The following is a 14,802-nucleotide window of genomic DNA, read 5'->3' as shown; positions in this document are numbered from 1 at the left end:
TGATGGACTTTTCTAAGGTGAGCAGGATAGCTGGGGATGTACAATTGTCTGGAACCAGTTGAAATCTTGCTATCTTGTATAATAGAGCCAATGGACGGTCCAACTAAATAACCTGATATGGCAACAAGAGTGATAAATATAGGACCTCCCATCTGTTAAGATATCTTCAAAGGGATGGTCCAAAAAAAAGAAAGAAAATATCTTTGAAGGGTGATGTTGGGGAAAACTTTTCTCTCCTTTTCTTTTATCCATTGGGGTGCAAGGGACAGGGTGGGAAGTTGTATGGGATTTATAAACCATGGCACTAAATCAAATGATAATGGTTTGGGTGATCCAATGTCAAGTTCTCAAATTAAGTTGTAATCTTTTTTATTCTTGGGCTTTGTGGGGTGTGGAAAATGGAATCCACTAAAATAGAGAGAAAAAAAAGGAGAAATTCAAAAATATCTAGATTTACAAGTGGTCATTCAAAAATAGTCACAATTTCAAAATAATCGAAATTTAGCCACTTTTCATGTAAAGATAAATCTGAACGAAAATACTGTTCAAAATCCGAAAAAATACTCCAGTATAATATTCTGGAATTCCAGTATAATATACCGGTCCAGCATAATATAAAGGAGATGTATTATACTTGAACTTTCCGCTTGTTGGAGTTCCAGCGTAATATGCTGGAAGTTCATACACATGTGCACCGATCTCCAATATATTATGCTGGAACTTTCCGTGTTGCAGCAAAATAGTGGCTATTTTTTAATGACTTTGAAAACGCTGGCTATTTTTGAATGACCAGTCCGAAAACTGGCTAGCCCGTGCTATTTTTACAGGAAAAAAAAGACCAAATAATTAGGCTTCCATTTTTTTTTAAATGTTTAATTTGGATTTCAAGTTTTCAGAAGAAGTTCTAGAAAAGCTTGATAAGGTACTCATTATTTTTAAGTTTCTAAAAAAATGAAGAGTTTTTTTTTGTAATTATTTTTACTTTGTGAGCATTATAATAGATCTGTTGAAAAGAATGCTTAGTTCATTTGTCTTACTCCAATTTTAACTGTAGTTTACCGTTGATCACGTGCCCATGTGAGTGGGTTCTCTCACTGTAACATCAGTACAGTTAATTATTAAAAGAAACAAATAAAAAAACTCCAATAATATTGTACTATTTGGAAGATCTACAAACATTCTTGCATTAACAAAGGAGCAATATAAAAATCAATGAACATTAATGGCTTCAAGTGCATATTTCCTATATAGTATATATTCATGTCCTTACTCCTTACTCAGCCCATACCTCATTGTTCTACCAGGTGTTGTTTAAGTAATACAACTTGTGCTTTCATTTTTTCTAGCTACCTATGGTGGAACAAATAGTAAGGAGAAAACTTCTTTTTTGGCTGGCTTTCTTGTTTTTTACCATTTTGTCTTTTCTTTTACTTGGACCCCTTTAGTGTTCAGGGTATGTGCAAAGGACAAGCAATGGAAATAGATCGTGTCTTCACATTAATATCCAGGTTGGTACTCAAAAAGCAATAGAAGCAATGGAATTCCTAGGGAATTGATCAGATCATGATATATATAGAACATTTTTTTTGTACTAGTAATAATTTTCAACTCACTTATACAGCATTCACTACAGCAATTTAGACTACTAGATAAACATTATAAGCTATTCTAACACGGGGCTTCCTTTCTCCAAAATTTTTGTACTTTGATGGCTGTTAGTGCATGATATATTTCTCATTTCTAAGCCATCAAGAAGCAATTTTAAGAACTCCTGAAGTTTCTGTATGTAGCTTGATTAATAGCCTTGAGAATATCCAGCAGAGTTGAACCGAGAACGAATATTTTGTCGATCATAAACAGGATTTGCATGGTCCAAAGGCTTTATTATCACTGTGTTGCACTGCCCTTGTTCTTGAACTGCTCCGAAAACTACTTCCTTTGTGTTCTCTGAGCTTTGCTCGTAGAATGTTTGAGGTCCGGATGAATGATATCGATGATGATGTAGCTGCTTCTGAGTTTGCTGTTGCTGTAGTTGAACATCAGCACTCCATCCACCATAAAAAGCACGGCTTTGCTTCAGCTGTTGCATTTTTTCAGAATCTTTGGACATGAATGCATACGTCTTTCGTGGGGTAGGTGTTCTGGTTTCAATGGATGGGGGCTCATCTTCTTTTGGTATTACAAAGCTGTCCTGTACTGGCCATGTGTGTTGCTGATACTGCTGCTGCTGTTGATATTGATGATGGTTCAATGGTGTACGTTTCAGCACAGGAAATACATTTCCTAAAACATCAGAAACTGATGCTCCCGTACGCATAATTAGCTTCCCTAGAGATCCAAACATGCTTTCGTCTAGCTTCTCCTCATCGCCTTCAGTTGGAATTAGGGGAGGCCTAAATGATGACTTAGCTGGCTTCTGATATTGATTGGTGAAAATGGATGTGTTCTGATCCTTCAAGAAGACAGAAGAGATAGAAAGTAAATGAGATCGCGTATGGGATGTCTATGACACAAGACACCATTTAATTAGAAGTTGTCTGCACAATAGAGTTTTAACTTACTAATTAACAATAGTTACACGAATATCTTAGAACTCTTCTCTAAAACTTGTTCAGTTCAGTGATTGTAACCAAGCAACATAGAAATAGGCAAGCCTATAAGCAAAAGAAGGGTCTCTATATCCTTGATAATCTAAGTCCCCGTTGCAATGCTTACAAAGTAATGTGACTAAGAGTAAGGAACTTGATACTCACTTCTTCAGGAGATACAATGGTACTAAGCCTTCGCTGCAGCAACGCTAGCATGTAACCAAAGAAGCCAGCTGCTAAAAGTACAGCTATTCCTGTAGCAAATTCGCGTTTCTTCCATAACATGTTCAACTGCAATAGATTTGAACAAAGTAGAACAACGCAAGGTTACTAACCTAGCGGAAAACCACTACCATACTGATAAGCACAGTCTTCAAAATGGAGTTGAATCTCCCTAATTGCTTTATTTCCTCTGTCTATGACAAGCAGGGAACAACTGCTTCCCATATAGACCACATCAAAATCATTAGAGAATTTTGCATCTTCACTTGGTCCATCAACATGCCCGCCTCCACGGCTCCATTTACCACCGGCAATTGTTGTAATCCCTGGACAAGGAAATTTCATAGCATAAATTTGAAGAGCATTCTAACTTTGCAGACATTAGTCCCCACATTTGACTCTTAAAACTAAGATACCAAAGGGAGATTTCAGAAATCACCCTATTTTATCAAAAGTTAGGGGACCAGAAATTTGGAGACTTTGAAAGACATGTACGATGAACACAAACAAACCGGGCAATGCTACTCTATCATTTTCAGTGTCAAAGTTTAGTAACTCACCTGCATCACTTATCTTCCTAATTGCCATGTTATCAGTATCTGCTATATAGATATTCCCTCTGTCGTCAACAGTAAGACCCTTCGGATGATTCATCCTTGCGTCCCGTAATTTTCCATCAATATGTCCAGAGTATCCATCAGCTGATCCAGCCACCAACCTAGGTCTGGTATCTGTCAATTCTCCCCAGTTAGACTAAAATTTCCACAATAAAGAAGTACCACAAAGAAGCTTCAAGAAAAAACTATTAGAAAGAAAATACCAAAAGATTATTTGCTAGAAAAATGTCGGCACATATAACAGAGCAAAAGAATTTGCAGCAAACATGAAGAATCAAATGGTAAGAGCAAAGCATCTTCAAGTCAACATGAAAAGCAAAGATAAGGTACTCTGGAGAAACAGTCAGTGGACTACTCACAAAGTGAAAGCCACAAGGAGTAGTGTTATTAACAAGAACACAACACAATGCACCAGGCACATGTAGCCAAAATGTGCAAACTCTGAGCTAAAACTCAGTACAATGTCTAGCTCAGATCACGATTCTTTTACACTCATGTCAAACCTTGTTAAAATTCTGACACTCCCCAAATGAGAAAACCTAGTCTACGTATACCCTAGGTGAGTAGGAGGTAGCAGGTAACCGGTGAAATAGTCATGTATGCACGCGGGCACAGACAACATAGGCATACAAAAATTTATACAAGCAACAAAAAACTAAGACCAAAGTTGCACACAAAAAAAAAGAAAAAGAACTCAAGATTGATGCCACTAATCACCTAGAATATTTAAAAACACCCAAAATAAAAAAAGAAGAAAGAACTTACACTGAGACAAAGAGGAAGAAATCTTGTAAAGATTACTATTAGCAGAATCCAAAATGAGGAGCTCTCCACTAGACATAATCTCTACAGAATAAGGCTCAATCCCAAGTTTGCTTCCATCAAACACTGTCTCCACATTGTACCCACTCTCAAATTTCATCATTGGACGCCCAGATATCACTGCAAAAAACACCATTACTCACCAGAAATGAAATTTTTTACCTCCAAAAATTTAAAATTAAAAAGAAAAATCAAAATGGGGTTGTAAAATAAAAAGGCATAACATCACAGAGATCCATTATACATACCAGTTTTAGTACTGGATTTGATTGACCAAACCCATTTCATCAGCTTTGTAACAGCATTTGAAACAAACACATTCACGATTTCTGCTTACACAAAACAGCAAGTAAGAAATACAGATCAAGAATGGCAGAAGCTTCTAGAAACACATGCAGTAAAATTCAAGAATGTGTATATACACTTACTTGAAGGTGAAGAAGTAGCCGAAACTGAACAGAAAACAGTAGAAAGAAGCAGAAGTGTGAGAATCAAAGCTGAATTTTTTTTAACCATTTTTGGTAGTGAAAAAAATGCAAGAAAATGGTGGGAGTGAAACTATTGCATTGTCAAGCCAGAGTAAAGAAACCCTAGCTCAAGAAATGAGCTGAGTGAATAAAAGGGTGTTGGAAAAGAAGTGGCTTTGTGGGTTTTTTTGATCTTTTAGCAGAAAAAGTGTTGGGGTTTTTGAGAGAGTGTGAGTGAGGGGAAAGCTGTGAATGAAAATAAAAAGATGAGAGAGACAGGGGTGGGGGCGGAGGTTGGGGGGGGGGGGGGGCAAAAGCAAAAAAGAAAGGGGTGGGCTCCACAAATGACCATTGGAAGAAAGGAGGAGCAAAGAGAGAATCATATTTGATGAATCTATCTATGATCACATTTGTACAATCTTTGTGTTCCTAATCTTTCATCATATATCCTTTTTTTACTACAAATACCAAGGTTAGGCAATTGATTTTTTTTAATTCAAATAATTAATAAGGATTGGTAAATGCTTAATCACGGGCGGCCTTTTCCTAAAACACGTAAAGTAATTATTTTAGGCGTCATATTCGTGGGAACTTATTTTTTGTTACACCAAATAAATTATATATAAGCTAAAAAAAGTTATGTGAAGTGAAAAATTTTGATTTTTTTCTTAACAAATATAGAGGAAGGATTTGCGACTGTTATGATTTTTGCCAAGGAAATTGTATTTGAAATAAATATCGAACCCAAATTTCGTAAGAAACGTGTGATATATAGGAAGAAACAATTTGATGAGAATGTTGATAATAAAATCTCAAAATCTCTCGAAGGGTCTTTCAGAGTTGATTACTTTTTATACATAGTAGACAAGGCTATTTTTTCACTTCAAAATATATTTTAACAATTCGAAGCATATGAAAATATTTTTAGTTTTCTATTTAGCGTCAAAAAAACTGAGATCGAGAGATGATGAAAATTTAGAAAAATATTGCCTATCTTGAATGTTCCTTAAAGCATAATAATCAATCTGATATTGATGGTTTAGATTTATTTTCTAAATTAAAAGTGTTAAGAAAAAGAGTATAGGATAACAGTTTAATTGATATATTCGATCAAATAAAAAGATTTAATTTTTTTCAAATGCCTATATTGCTTATAGAATAATATCAATAACTCATGTTACCGTTACTTCAGCGGAAGGAAGTTTTTCAAAATTAAAATTGATAAAATCATAACTAAGATCAACAATGTCTCAAGTTAGGTTAAATGAATTAACTACATTGTCAATTGAGAAAGACTTTATGGAAGAAATTGATTATAATTTTTTCATAACTTTGCATCTAAAAGAAATAGAAAAATAAACTTCAAATATAAAATAATAATTTAAAAGAAAAAAAAGTTAAGATTCCTCGTAATGTTTGGCTTTAGGGCACAAAATTCATCGAGCCGCCCTTGTGCTTAATAAGATAGTGGAACATTTTCCTTTGTCTTTGCTTGATTCGATAACATTAGTGTTAGCATGATATCGTGTTATTCTTAAGTTGTTATTACTACCTATCGTTCAATTGCTATCTTGGCTTGATTTTTTTAAATATTTTGTGTTGTTACTAACTTGTTATCATTGCTTCTTTCATCTTTTCTTTAATTGAAGGTCTATTAAAAACAACCTCTCTAGCCTTCCGGATAAAATTGCGTACATTTTATCCTTCTTAACCCCCACTTATGAAAATTCACTAAATTTTTACTGTTGTTGTTGTTATTGTTGTAAATGCTTAACTATGCAATTTGAATTACGTCAGTTTAATCACTAAGATGATTTTTTCTTGTTGCTTGAATTTAGTTGATATACATGACGTGCATGAGAGTTTGTGCATACATCAATTAATTCTGAGAGGTATTTACTAAGTTCCACCGATACAAATACTTTATCCATTAAACTTTGATAAATGAGAAGAAATCGCTTAGTATTTTTTGTCTCTGCTAAAATTTGAAACTTGTCCTCCACAGATATCACTCCTACCTTCTCCTTAATAACTTTATTCCTAATCTTGTCTTTCCTAGTATGCCCACAACCATCTTAACCTCTTCATTTCAACTATTTTTATCTTTTGGACATGAGATTTCTTGACGGGCCAACACTCAGTTCCATACAACATAGTCGGTCTAACCACCACTCTATAGAACTTGCTCTTAAGTCCATGTGGCACATTCTTATCACACAATACTCCCAAGGCGAGCCTCAATCTCATCCACCCCGCTCCAATACGATGAGTAACATCCTCGTCAATCTCCCCCTTGCCTTGAATAATTGACCCAAGATACTTGAAACTATCTCTTTTAGGGCTGACATGAGTACCAATCCTCACTTCCACTTCTTATTCATGCATCCCCTCATTGAACTTGCACTCCAAGTACTCAGTTTTTGACCTACTCAACTTGAAACCTTTAGACTCCAGCGTTTGTCTCCAAACTCCCAACTTAGCATTAACTTCGCCTCGCGTCTCATCAATCAGAACTATGTCATTAGCAAATAGCATACACCATGACACCTCCCCTTGTATGTTACGCGTTAGCACATCTAATGCTAAAGCAAATAAAAACGGGCTAAAAGCTGATCCCTGATGTAACCCCATCTCCATTGGGAAATGATCCGGCTCTCCTTCCGTGGTCCTCACTCGGGTCTCGTTCCCTCGTAAATATCCTTAATCGTCCAAATGTATGGTATCGGGACACCGTCAAATTAAACCACACTCTTAAATAAAATATTATGACTACGTCAGGCATTTTTGGTTTAGATATGTAGTTGAAGATTATTAAATGAATCAAACTTTCTAAGTTTACTCAGAATAGACCACTATTAAATATGCTTAGAGAGAGGCAAAGGAATATGCCAATTTAGTGGTCATTGAATGTCATAAACATAAAAAAGAAAAAAATTGTTAATTTGGGACAATGCACATAAGAATATAGGTTTAATTCCGGTAAATAATTTGGCTAATGCAGCTTATGAAATGTTTGAACAATTTATAGCCATTTGAATTATTCGTAATTATACATTAACCTGTGATAAAAGGGCTAACATCTTATTCGACAATTTCATCAAATTCAAAATTTGTTTTATTTTTCAATTGTTACACAACTATATAGCTAGCTATTGACGATAAGGGCAAGATTCGTGGGGCTATTGGGAAATGCGTGGTCCAATTTTGTCAATCTAAACATTGATTGTATCTATAAAAGTAGTTATTCTAGAACTGGCATACAACTTGCTAAGGCTATATTATTATTATTTTCTCTTTTTTGTCAATGTTGTAATATAATTGAGAATGGTATTTTTAGAAGGAATGTGGAAGAACTTGTGTAGTGCTATTTTCCTTTGTTATTCAATTTGATACTGGCCTTTGCCTATATTTGTCCCGGACTCCTCTTATGTAGGCACATGCAGATTCAACTACTATAGTCGTACATAATCAATTGTGTTCCCAAGTGAAATAGAAAAATTTATATGAGAGGCAGATCCAGGAACTAAAGGTGACGGATGCCATATTTTTTTTAATGTACATCGAACGAAAGTCACTAAACCGACGGAAATCGTTTATAAAAGTTACTTTATTTTATTTTGTAGCCGAAAAGTTATCATGCATATTATAACTAAAAAGTCACTCAACACTTTTATAGCATATCAAATATAGTGGCATGGAACAGATTGAGTCAGAGTTTAAATCGGTATTCTTTATTCTTTAAATGGCTGAGTTGAAAAAATACAAAAAATAAAAGTGTTGAGTGACTTTTGAGTTAAAACGTGCAAAGTATAATAACTTTTCAGTTACAAAACAAAGTAAAGTAACTTTTATAAATAATTTTCATTAGTTCAGTAAAGTTCTGAAAATGGACTCCTTACTTTGACTATAAAATTTGTTTAAAAAAAGTATATCTGGTTCTGTTCGGTCTCTTCCGAATTTATTAAGGTCAATTTAATTGGTTTTTGATGTGCAAATATGAAAATTACTTCTTTTATATCAAGGAAAAAAAAAATCAACATTTTCAACAAGGAATCACATCTCTATTATTAAAAATAGAAGTAAAAACCATATTTTCACGAGGGGGATGATATCCTTTTTTATATATTAAATAAATTTTTACTATGTAAAATTAATAATAATTTATTTTATTTAGAGAATTACACCCTCTCTATTAAAAAAATGCACAAGAAGAATAACATCTTTGATAAGGGATTACACCAATACAGAATAAGAAGAGAAGAAAAAACATCTTCAATAAATAAATTACACCCCACAAGTAAATATAAAATTAGATAAACTAAAAGTTCCAAAAATTAAACCATAATTTTCATGTTTCTCTATGCTATGCGCGCGAAATTTTTATTACAATTTAAAAGCAAAATGGTCTAAACTGAATACAACCATAAAAAAGCGTACAAATTTACGATATGATAAATAAAGAAATTATAAAAATTGAATTTGATCTCAACCCAAAATCTTCATCGAGACTCTAGTTTTTCAATTTTGAAAAAAGGAAAACCCACATATTTGAGACTAAGAGCAATACTTTTATTTACTACACCCGGTGTCATACCAAATCGTAATAATTTATCATGGTTAAATAATAAATTAATGTGAAAATATATATTAACTATGATTTAGTGTTAATTGTAAATACAAGTGTTATGTATTTATTAAATTGGTGTTGTGTAAGTAAATATTTACCTTCGAACATGAGCCGTATATACAAGAAAAGCTTGCAAAATGCCTTTTCAGTCATGACATTTTTGTCTAGTTTGAGACTACATGTGACCGAAATTAAATATTTAACCTTATTTAAGAAACTTTTAGCATGTGTATATAAAAATTTTGCCAACTTAATGGGTGTCATGCCACATCCACATTGAAAGGTGGATTCGCCACTGGGCCGCATAACTACTTGTTACTTATTACACTATAACATAAGAAAATTAATTAAACATTTTGTTGTGAATCTTCTTGAACATAATTTATAGAGGACGAAATGTAAATTCGTCATGAAAATCCTATCTTATTATTCAAATGTGTGGCTGCAAACAAAAGTTAAAAATGCGCCAAGGCGTACTTGCTTCTAGCTTCGAGTCGAACATTGTCGGGTGTAAAATAATTATCAATAAATATTAAATAAGACTTATATTAAGCAAATATGGAGTTTCCATCGAAAGAATTCCCGTTGAAACAAACACTCAAAATGTTGATCATATTTGCGTGACACAAGACAATCAAGATATGAGACTAAATAAGCATTGGTCTTTTTTTTTTTTTTTGGTATATGATAGGTAAAATTAGATAGCATATGGAATTAGTGATACTACTATTTAAATTGTGATAGTTTTTTTTGTTGGAGGACAACCTCTAGGGCTCGTTTGATGAGAAATATGAGATAATTAATTTTTGAAATGAGTTTATTCATGTTTAGTTGGGATAAAATCGCGGTATAACTAATTCCGTAATTATAATGTTACTTTTATCCCTAAGGGATATTGAAATAGCAAACTCGGAATAATTAATTTTGGGATAGCTTGTTTCCCCGCCAAACAATCCCTTAGGCCAATTGCCAGTGTATAATGGTTAGTGTGCCAATGTCCATTCACATCGTTTTCAAATCTATTTGCGTTATTTCTTTTGTACACATCTTCTTCATCTGATATTCTGATGTCATACCAATTATTTATCCTAATCTTTAGAAAAGTCTACTAACTTTAGCTAATAAACTAATTATTTTATTTCATTTTTTCTTTTTTAATTATTAGATTTTTGCACTAAATATTGCAACCTTTTTCAAATATATTTTGGCTTCATTAAAAACTTCAGCTCTTTGAACTTGTAAGCGATTCCTCAAAATCCGTCGCTAACAAAGTGTTTACCTCGAAAATACGAGTAACAATTAAACGTGATTTGTGGTTTTAAAAATATGTGATTTAGTTCAATACCAATTAATAATCAAGAAATATGAAGTAGAGATGAAAGAGACAAGTGAATCAAATCAATGTTATTTCAACAGCAGTGACCTCAAGCTTAGTGACCTTGAGGTGGTGTTAGAACAGTAAGAAAAGTAAAATAAGAAAAGTAGAGATAAGGACAATTCTGATGAACAGTAGGCCAAAAAGTAGAGAGTATATTCTTTGCTCAATGATTAGATGATATTACAAATGATTGGGGTCTTCTTTATATAATAGGGGAACCCTAAATAAGGAATATTTCTTTTTACAATAAGGAATATTCTTGGTACAACTGTCTAACCGCCTAGTACAGAATCGTACAACCCTATTCCGGGATTTACGCCATGACTTTAGGGGCGTGGCAAGAATCCAGCTCATTCTGGTACAAATCCACAACGGTACTATTTCGGGGCCGAGCACACTTGGCCCTGGTATTCCTCGAACTCCTATCTCTGAGAACTGCACTCCGTCTTCAAGCCCAAGTCTGGTCCGCCGGTTTCGAACTCGACCTCGCCCGGACTCGGGCCTAGGACGGACCCTCGAGCCTATAAATCGGAAGCATATGATTTTGGTCGTATACAGATGATCCCCACGTTTCTTAGAATAAAATGATAAGAAACAACTTGAGCCTCGGTCCTCTGGAGTCTATAACGATGATGCCACTCTAGTGACGTAGGCGCTCGAAGTGACTGAAATGTCCCGTTGGTTCGCTTTCCCAAAACATTAAATGCACAACAGTGTTGGTCGGCCACTAGCATTGTTAAACCATAGCAGCCCATCTATAGATATAAGTTCCTACCTTTGAGAAAGCTTTACTTTAATTTTCAAACATCTCTGAACCTCCTCCATACCTCTTTCTCTCTTAATTTGTTCCCTTTTATTTTCTGCTACTACCCTCTTCTTAATACCAGAAACAACCCGGCCTCGCCGTCTTTCGTAACCCAAAATCATGGCGAAAACTTCTAAAACAGTCCCTCAAAAGGAAAATGCATCGTCTTCTTCTACTTCCCAATCAGCCGGAGATAAAGCGCCGGCCCTCCATTAGATTGTTCCAACCACCTGCATTTTAAAGAAGGACTTCGATGTCGAAAACCCACCTGCAATATCTAGCCAATGTGAACATGCATCGAGGTACATCTGTTTGATAAAGGAGAAACATCTCGAGGTTCTAAGGAAGGAGTGCGGGTGGGGGGACGAGGTTACTATATAGATCTCGGCTCCCGAGGAGAGCATCACAACTCATGTGGAGGGTTTTTTAAGTGTTTACACTTACCCCTTCACACTGGGTCCCCTCGATCCGGTAGTGATTGATTTTTGTAAAAGGTACGAGGTCACCCTAGGGCAGATCCACCCTTCCTTTTGGCGCATCGTTATTATGCTGCACTATTTTTCTAGCAAGGCCGAGGGACTGGAGTTTACCTTTCATCACCTTATCAGATTGTATCGGCCTCAACTTTTTCATGGACTGATCAAGCTCCAATGTCGATCCAAGAAAGCCTTCTTCGCCAATAATGATGAGACCAAAGACCGAGGCTGGATGAGTCGATTCATCCGAGTGAAGACCTCATACATCATCCCCGAGGAAAGAATGTCGTTTCCTGAGAGATGGAACTTCCAACGTAAGCAAAAAATTCATTTTTCGGTGTTCCCTTATGTTTTATTCTCGCATTGTGTGATGCCTTCACCCTTTCATGCAGTTGATGCTTGGATGCCGCATGCAATCCCTGACCTCGAGGACTGGGTCAAGAAGTTGGCCGCGACCTCCTCGTATGATGAGTGCAAATGGCGTGACTTGTTGATGGGTAAATGAGAGGCCAAACATCATGGTATGTTCTCCTTCCGGATTTCGATATATTTTCTCCTATTAGTGATGCCACCTAACTCAGGCTTATTTGCAGGCATAGGAGATATTTCTGAAATGAGGCCAGCCCTGTCCGGGGAAGAGACCGAGTCCCCGGTCTCGAAAGCCGGGAAAGACAACAAAAGAAAGAGGGTTTCGAAGCTCGACCTCAAGATAAGAAAGCCCCAGCTCAAAGGCCGCAGAAGATATTTGCTCATGTGAATGTAGATCTGGACCACGATTCTCTGGATGACGAAGGGAATGATGGTGAAGAGTCCGCTCTAGTACCTCAAACCAGGAAACCAATCGAGACCTCCAAGCCCTCAGAACTAGAGACCTCATCCCGCGGTGAGGGAAATCCAATGAAAGACTCCGGCAAGGCCCCCCGCGTCCCCGGAGGTTGAGATAATTCCTCTGCCTTCAACAAATATACCAGAGGGGGTGAGCGCAAAAGCCCTCGAAGCTAATGAGAATGCCCCGAGTGAAGAGCTCGGGGCCATGACAACAGGTCACTCCCTTTCTTTGCCAACTTATTCCGGGGAGGCAATCGAATAAGCTAACGCTCTGCGCATGCCCGATCCGAGCAAAGTCCTCGACAAAGATCCCTTTCAGAGTTGCTTTGCTAGGGTCGATGATACCGCCCCGTAACGATGCATCCACCCTCTTTGAAGAGGCTCAACATCTCCTTTCTCGGGTAAATACTAACTTTCAGTGTTGCAATTTTTCTTTCTTTCTTTTCCTTTTCTGACATATCTTCATTTCATGCATAGGCCATCGTCAAGTTTAGAGCCGAGCTGAGACAATGTGAGGCTGAGCTTAGGAAGGTTTCAGGTGAAGAGAAGGCCATGAGGCTCATCTGTGACCAAAAGTTGGAAGAGCTTAAGGACCTTCGGGTTAAATTGGCCAAAGCTCGGGAAAACGAGACCGAGCTAGATGAGTAGGTAACTATGATTTTAATAGATATGGACTTCTTGGCCTTACTTTGGAGTCTTATACTTCGATGTCTCAGCTTCAGCAGAAGTTGGAAATGATCGGGCAGCTTCGAGGCGAGGTTGATCAAGTTAGGGCTGACTACCATAAATGGAAAAAGAATATGGATCAGCTTGCTACTGATAAGAAAGCTATCACAGCCCAACATACCTCGACTGAGAGCCAACTCCAGGGCCTTAAAGAAAAAGTCCTGGCTCAGGCCAGGAAAATTGAGGAGTTAGAGGCAGAGCTTGCTAGATCTCGGGACGAAGTTGTACATGCCAAGGCTACAACTGAGAAGATGAAGGTTGCGGCTGATAAATCCATTATTGTATACTTAAGGGATGTTGCAGCCGTTCAAGCTGAGCTGAGAGAGGCCTCCGACCGGGAAAAATGGAGCAATGATTTGGCCAAGTGCCAGGCCCGGAGGGAGACTCTCGAAGAAATCCATGCCCGAGGGTTCAACCTTGTTGAAGAGATAGCCGAAGCAAAGGCGCGGGAAAATGATGCCAGGTTTCACGTCTCTTCCGATGATGAGGACGCTGTGAGTGGTTCCAGGGACGGGGAAGGAGAAGAAGGTGCCTCCGAGGAAGGGGGACTTTCTAAAGATAAACTGCCAAAGGCGCAGTTCCTGAGGACGTCGCTCCCGGGGATGTGGCCCCGAAAATAGATTAGGTTCTCTTTTTTCTTTTTTGTGCAAGGGCCCCTTGTGGGCGTTGTAAATATGATTTGTAAAACTTCCCTTATGAATATAAAGTATATTTTTGTTCTATCCTCGACTTGTGTTGAATTTTTTTTTGTTCTCATTTGTGAAAGATTTCGATAATTCGAATAATCAGCTCGAGTGTCGGTTCGGACTCAGAATGTAATAAACCCTTAGGTTTTTATTTGATCAATATAATACCTATTAGGGTTTTGTTAATCCTCGAGCTAAATTTAAATCTATTTGATGTGAGCTTGGGACGTCAGAGTTCTTGAGTCTGAGTTGAGTGAGAAAGGGATCTCGACCTCTATATGTTTTGGCCCTTAGGCCTTTTTAAGTTGGCGCTTAGGCTCTTATATATTGGCCCTTAGGCTCTTTAAGTGGTCCCTTAGGCTCTTATACATCGGCCCTTAAGCTCTTTAAATTGGGCCGATTCGGCCTCTAAAATGGCTATAATTTTTCCCTCTTTTTGGCTAAAAGACTTAGTGAAAATTTTTTATGCCTTAGCATGGGTTTTTTGTACCCGTTGAGTTTTTTGGGAGTTCGGCGTATCGGAACCTTATTAGTAACTGTTTGTGTAATAATAATCGAAT

At 36.8% G+C, this 14,802-nt stretch overlaps 2 protein-coding genes across 3 annotated transcripts; one reads left to right on the top strand and one right to left on the bottom strand.

The window, feature by feature from the left end:
* Positions 1-1,541: 1,541 nt before the first annotated feature.
* On the bottom strand, positions 1,542-4,948 carry LOC104226330 (uncharacterized). Of its 2 annotated transcripts, none has more exons than XM_009778300.2 (7): positions 4,678-4,948; positions 4,498-4,578; positions 4,193-4,369; positions 3,371-3,541; positions 2,924-3,136; positions 2,754-2,842; positions 1,542-2,446 (listed from the first exon to the last, which is right to left on the bottom strand). In XM_009778300.2, exons 1-7 carry the CDS (start codon positions 4,763-4,765, stop codon positions 1,796-1,798), a joined length of 1,470 nt encoding a protein of 489 aa, XP_009776602.1. In that variant the 5' UTR covers positions 4,766-4,948; the 3' UTR covers positions 1,542-1,795. The 2 variants fall into 2 exon arrangements, with proteins under 2 accessions (XP_009776602.1, XP_009776601.1); XM_009778299.2 differs by having other exon boundaries at positions 1,542-2,452; positions 4,678-4,943.
* Positions 4,949-13,168: 8,220 nt separating this feature from the next.
* LOC138879961 (uncharacterized) lies at positions 13,169-14,176 on the top strand. Its single transcript, XM_070159611.1, has 3 exons — positions 13,169-13,231; positions 13,308-13,430; positions 13,547-14,176. The coding sequence occupies exons 1-3, from the start codon at positions 13,169-13,171 to the stop codon at positions 14,174-14,176; spliced, it is 816 nt and encodes a 271-aa protein (XP_070015712.1).
* Positions 14,177-14,802: the final 626 nt, after the last annotated feature.

This window comes from Nicotiana sylvestris, chromosome 10 (assembly GCF_000393655.2).
Source record: "Nicotiana sylvestris chromosome 10, ASM39365v2, whole genome shotgun sequence".
NCBI classification, from domain to species: Eukaryota; Viridiplantae; Streptophyta; class Magnoliopsida; order Solanales; family Solanaceae; genus Nicotiana; species Nicotiana sylvestris.
Note: the sequence above shows the minus strand (reverse complement) of the source record. Positions and strands in the feature narration are given on the sequence as shown.

Coding starts and splice junctions, on each gene's coding strand:
- LOC104226330 (XM_009778299.2), bottom strand. CDS start 4,765: ATGGTTAAAAAAAATTCAGCTTTGATTCTCACACTTCTGCTTCTTTCT. Junction 3,542..4,192: donor TTCTTCCTCTTTGTCTCAGT/GTAAGTTCTTTC, acceptor GAGAATTGACAG/ATACCAGACCTAGGTTGGTG. Junction 2,453..2,753: donor CCATTGTATCTCCTGAAGAA/GTGAGTATCAAG, acceptor GTCTTCTTGAAG/GATCAGAACACATCCATTTT.
- LOC138879961 (XM_070159611.1), top strand. CDS start 13,169: ATGATACCGCCCCGTAACGATGCATCCACCCTCTTTGAAGAGGCTCAA. Junction 13,232..13,307: donor CTCAACATCTCCTTTCTCGG/GTAAATACTAAC, acceptor TTTCATGCATAG/GCCATCGTCAAGTTTAGAGC. Junction 13,431..13,546: donor AAGAGCTTAAGGACCTTCGG/GTTAAATTGGCC, acceptor TCGATGTCTCAG/CTTCAGCAGAAGTTGGAAAT.